The following is a 5,464-nucleotide window of genomic DNA, read 5'->3' as shown; positions in this document are numbered from 1 at the left end:
TCCAAAATAATCATCAAAATTAATTTTTTTATATATACTTTTAAATTCAGTTCTTAATAATAACGAGTTTAAAAAAATATTCTAAAACACAGATGAAAACATATGATATCTAATACATCTTATTTAACTACTATCATCATTGTCAACTCAACTCTTTAACAAATAATTGTCGAGGCAATGCAAGGGAATAATAAAATAAATGAACATTATATATAATGTTTTGCTTCATGTTTGATAATCTCAATAGGATGTCGAATTAATTTTGTATCAATATCTTAATTTGAAGAGTAGATACAACTCTTTTAAAAAAAATAAACTCAACCTAAAAATTACTTAAAATTGATGTCGAAACGACTTATATCAAAATATTTATGATAAATTACAATGCAAAAGAATAGACAAAGCTTAAAATAGATAATTAACAAAATAAAAACTTAAAAATAAAATATTTGAAGAAAATAAATAATACAAAGATAAAAATAACAAAAAAAAATGAAATATAATGAATAAGAACTATAAATGAAATAACAAGTGAATCGAAATTTAAAATAAAGAAAAAAAATTAAAGTACTTGAAAAGAAAATCAAAATAACAAAATGAATTAGACATAAAAGGAAAAATAAAAGAAACAAATAAAATAAATAAAAAAAGGCTGACTTTAGACATTTACATATACTTGTATTCTATTAATTTTTTGGGCAGTTAGTATGACTATGAATTTTGCAGAATTTTGTGTGGTAGTGTAGTGTTTAATTGAAGTTTTTTTTTTATTTCTGTATTTTTTTTAATTTATAGACTAAGAATAAATTTGTAGAATGTTTTACTCTTCTCTTATCTTTCAGATTAAGACCTTGTCTTGACCATAAAAAATCTTAAATTTCAAACTTTATGTCTCACGTTCTATATAGTATAGTATTTCTAGATAGCATCACGTGTAATTATCATACTTCGACTATAAAAATTACTGATTCGATTCCATTTTTCATGATAAGTCAAACTCTTGTATTAGTATTTTCGTGAAATAACCCATTGTTATGATATTTTGATCTGCATACCATCGACTCAATTATTTATAAAAATCAAATGACATTCCGTTACACTATGATGGAGTTATTTACAATGTCAAATTTTTGTACTAATATATACTATATTAGTTTCTTGCTAAAGATTATAGTATATTACTTTATGAACACAAATACAAATCAATTAGAACTTTGAAAGTACTAAATTGAATTTCCCACGTTATGTACATGTAATTATGTTTTGGTATGAGCAATAGATTATGCGCAGCTGCTAATTATTAAGAAGTAATTGGAAATTTGGAATACATGTGTAAAGTACTGTAAACAAGTGAGATGCATGTTGTTGCAATAATATTCATAAATTCCATTCATTTTCTTCATCAATTCGACATGTCAATAGCGTACCATAAATAAAATAAAAACATACAAATACAGTGGGTGCTAGGAAGGTGCTTTTTCGTTTACGAACATTAATAACTTATTTAGAGCGATCGAAAATGTGTGAATAAAACCGTTGAGGATTAAGATCAATCAATTTTTATTATTATTACTCTTAATTTGCTTGCACATCCAAGTTATCATCAATCATTTTAAATTTACACAAGATCATAATCTTAATAATCAATATAGAACCGTAGGAAATAAGAAATTATTATTATTATTTAATTAAATTTACCGGTGATGTTACTGCCACTAATTGGTTGTTACAAGTCCAGAAAAGAAAAGATTAGTATATAAAATTAAAAGAAATGAATAAGTGAGGGAGTCACTATTACCTTGAAATAGGGGCAGAGAGTGAACACTTTCTTTCCTTTTCGCAATTGAAACCACCAAAGTCATAATAATAAAACCATACCAAACTCAAATGAGGAATGCTAGAGGGTCAGCAACTTTTGTATTTTGTAATTATTAATTGGTCATCAATAATATTTTTAATGGTGTGAAATTATATCCAACGGTGGAAGATCACTCAATTTTCTTTTTGATAGTTAAGTGCTGGCCACAAAATACAAAAATTGCTGTCCCCAAAACTTTCTCAACTCGAATTTATCTCACCACCTTTACAGACTTTTATTTATATTTTAATATATATTTTATACTAATAGCTAATTTTAGTGACTAATTTTAGTGTCACTTAGCATAACTCAAGAAAGGAAGATAAGAATAATATACTTGTGTCCCTATCTCTCAGCATTTTGGGTAGACATTAATTTTGCATCTCTATAAAAGCACACACACCCACTTGACTTGGTTGCCATAAAGTGAAAGATGGAGTCACCACACTCAAGGTTGTCCATGCTCATCTCCTCCCGTCCAACCACACCACCGGACTCTCCCCCTCCTCCGCCGCACACGGCGCCAGTGTCCGTGCCTTTCAAGTGGGAGGAAGCACCCGGTAAGCCTAGGCAGCCTTGCCACGTGGACACTAACGAAAAGGATACTAGATCGTTGGAGCTTCCTCCGAGGTTGTTGTTTTTAGAGTACTCCAACAACAAAGTGTCGAGCATGGACGTGCCTTCTCCCACCACCGTCTTGGCTGGGCCTTACGTGGGCCGGGCCATGTCCTTCACCACTTCCTACAGAACTCCCCGGGACACTCACAATAATTCTTTTTCCACTTTTGGGTCTGCAAGGTTTCCCACTTCCACCAACATCCCCCACCATGATCCCGAGGGCACTTTCGACTTTTTCCCTCATCATAATAATAAGAAGGTTAAGTTTCCACGCCGCTACTTGAGCCTCTCTAACAACCACTCCAACACAAACTCACATTTTTGGGTAATTAATCATTTCATTTTCTTACTCTTCAATTTTCACTTTCATATCATGTGTGTTTTAGCTATCATCATCATTTAGATATATTATAATTGTTAGTTGTAAATTATAAAATTATTTCGTGGCATAAATAATTCAGAATACAATTAGTTATATAGAAGCAGTCCCATGCACAATGAACATACTGAGGTTAGGTATGCATTATTAAAAACACATATGGGGGGCATGACTAGAACGATAATATTATAGAAAAAAAGTCAAAATTTATTTTATTTAATATTTATTAAATATTATAATAATTAATAAATATTAAATAAGATAAATTTTAATTAATTTTGGCTATTTTTTTTTTGTTACTAGTCATTTCCAGTGGCCGAAATCATAAAGTTAACTTTTGACCAAAAATATATGTCTTTGCATTTGGTCATATTGTTTAGGGGGGTGGCTACAACTAACCAGCATAGTTTAATATTATAAAAAAATAAAAGGTTAATTATTATAGTCATACACTTTACACTTAATTATGATGAGACATTTTTTCTTAATTTTAATTTGTGCATAAAGAAAATACACGAGGCTGATAAAGCATCTACATTTTCTGGTGCCCAAAAGCTGGACTTTCAATTCATTGCTACAGAGGAAATTGCACCGACTGGATAGTAGTGTAATAAATTATTTTATTGATTAAAATTGATTAGGTTAGGTTTTGATATATCTTAATCACAGATGCTATATATATTATGAATTAGCTAGTAACATTATTTAGTATTTAATTTTATTTATAACTGCAGGCAAGCATTTATGAAAGCTTTAAGCAAATGGTCCCATGGAAACGCAAGCAAGAAAAACAAAGAAAACGAGCTTATTAATATTGAGTTTATCTTTAATTGACCATTTACATGTCATGGTGGTTCTCTTAATTATTACTATTGTTATTACTACATTTATGTTTATTATGCATAGTCCAAATATTTTGCTTAGCAAAATATAAATTATTATAGATGTAAAAATCAATGCAAATATATGTATTTGACTGTCTAATGATAAAGAGACATAAGGTGCAGTTGTTTTCTTACTGCATCAACATGTGATGTTTAATTTGTACAGTAGAAATCTGTATATCCTTTAATTGTTTTAATATATCAATTTCTTTTGACGTGGTCATGCTTATTATTAACACTAATTTTCACTAACAAAAATAGCTGAAAATCAATATTAATATTGTCAATATATATTTTTTTTTCAATAATTAGGAATTCGTAATAAAAAGTGTTTTTAGATATTTTTTATAATTAATGATGTCAAATTTTTTTAAATGATTTATTAACACAATTATTAAATGTCGAAAATAAACATTTTAAATTAATTATTTTTTCCTATGCTAATAACCTTGGAATGTTTTATTTCAAGACTAATAATATATATTTCATTGTTCTCTGAAATGTTATATTCGATGTTATAAAATGTTTGTTTATTTAGTGTTACAAATCATTGGAAATTATTTTTAATATTACAAAATTAAATTAGGATACATTTGTTTCATTATGCATATTCCCAAAAATAAATCTTAAATTTCTAAAACAGTCTCAATATCAATAAAACGAGGAGATTTTTTTTATAAGAAATATATAATTTAGGGAGGTAATAATAGTACTTTTTATATTTTAATTTTCATTTCTTTGATATAAAAATAAATTTTATTGATATTTTTTTAATAAAAATAAACTTTTAAAAATATTTTTGTGTTTTGCGGATATATCCGATATCCGATATCCGATCCGATCCGCAAATCGGATCCAACCTTAAAAACTGCAGATATTGGATCCGATCCGATTCGATAATTTTAGTGTGAATCGGATCGAAATTTTGGCCATATCCGATCCGATCCGATTCGCGTGCAACCCTAGAGTAGCAAGCTACATATAGTACAAGTTAAAAATGGAACCAATACTTTTAATCAGAGTGAAGTAGAAGATTAAGACGCAAATACAGCGTTAATTTCTCTTAGAAATTCTTGCACTGCCTGGATTAGTTTGCACGCTTCAAATACTAATTCAACTGTAGAGAGTCATAACTAATTATTAATATGACCCTTAACAATGACATGTACTGATCTAGAAGCTATTTTCAACGACATGTGTCTCTAACATGTAACGACATACACACATAGTATAATAATGGGGTACATATTTATAGGGTACGATATTTTATGGACCAATTGATTATCGATACAGTAGTTACATGAATGCATGTTAAGAAGAATGATATGTATAAAGTGGTGGCTATAGCATTATGTAGTGTATTGTAGTTAAGAAACTTGTTGGCATTAAAATCCAGTGATTGAACCGCCGCAAATACAGACAGTACAGTGGCTCTCTGCTAATATACTCAATAATAAATTCCCATTAACATTCCTTTATTAATATATGCATAGTGGCATGTCCTTGAAACACCACTCATGTAAACTGAATTTCAATTTCTTTCCCTTTTTTGTTTCATATCAAGAAGTGATGTTAGAGACTTAGAGTTTTATTACTAAGCTAGTAGTATATACTATCTGCAGAACTCAAAGATCACCCAATTAAAAATATAGGAAATTAATTTTTAGTAGGTCAATATCAGTCAATTTTATATTTAAATTTATTATTTAGAATTTAGAGTTTAAG

At 28.6% G+C, this 5,464-nt stretch overlaps 1 protein-coding gene across 2 annotated transcripts; it reads left to right on the top strand.

The window, feature by feature from the left end:
• Positions 2,248–3,954, top strand: LOC107605886. Of its 2 annotated transcripts, XM_021106264.1 has the most exons (3): positions 2,248–2,801; positions 3,363–3,462; positions 3,590–3,954. In XM_021106264.1, exons 1-2 carry the CDS (start codon positions 2,292–2,294, stop codon positions 3,456–3,458), a joined length of 606 nt encoding a protein of 201 aa, XP_020961923.1. In that variant the 5' UTR covers positions 2,248–2,291; the 3' UTR covers positions 3,459–3,462; positions 3,590–3,954. The 2 variants fall into 2 exon arrangements, with proteins under 2 accessions (XP_020961923.1, XP_016163311.1); XM_016307825.2 differs by lacking the exon at positions 3,363–3,462 and having other exon boundaries at positions 2,261–2,801.

Source organism: Arachis ipaensis, chromosome B07 (assembly GCF_000816755.2).
Source record: "Arachis ipaensis cultivar K30076 chromosome B07, Araip1.1, whole genome shotgun sequence".
NCBI lineage: Eukaryota > Viridiplantae > Streptophyta > Magnoliopsida > Fabales > Fabaceae > Arachis > Arachis ipaensis.
The sequence above is the reverse complement of the archived record's forward strand: the minus strand, read 5'-3'. Positions and strand labels throughout refer to the sequence as shown.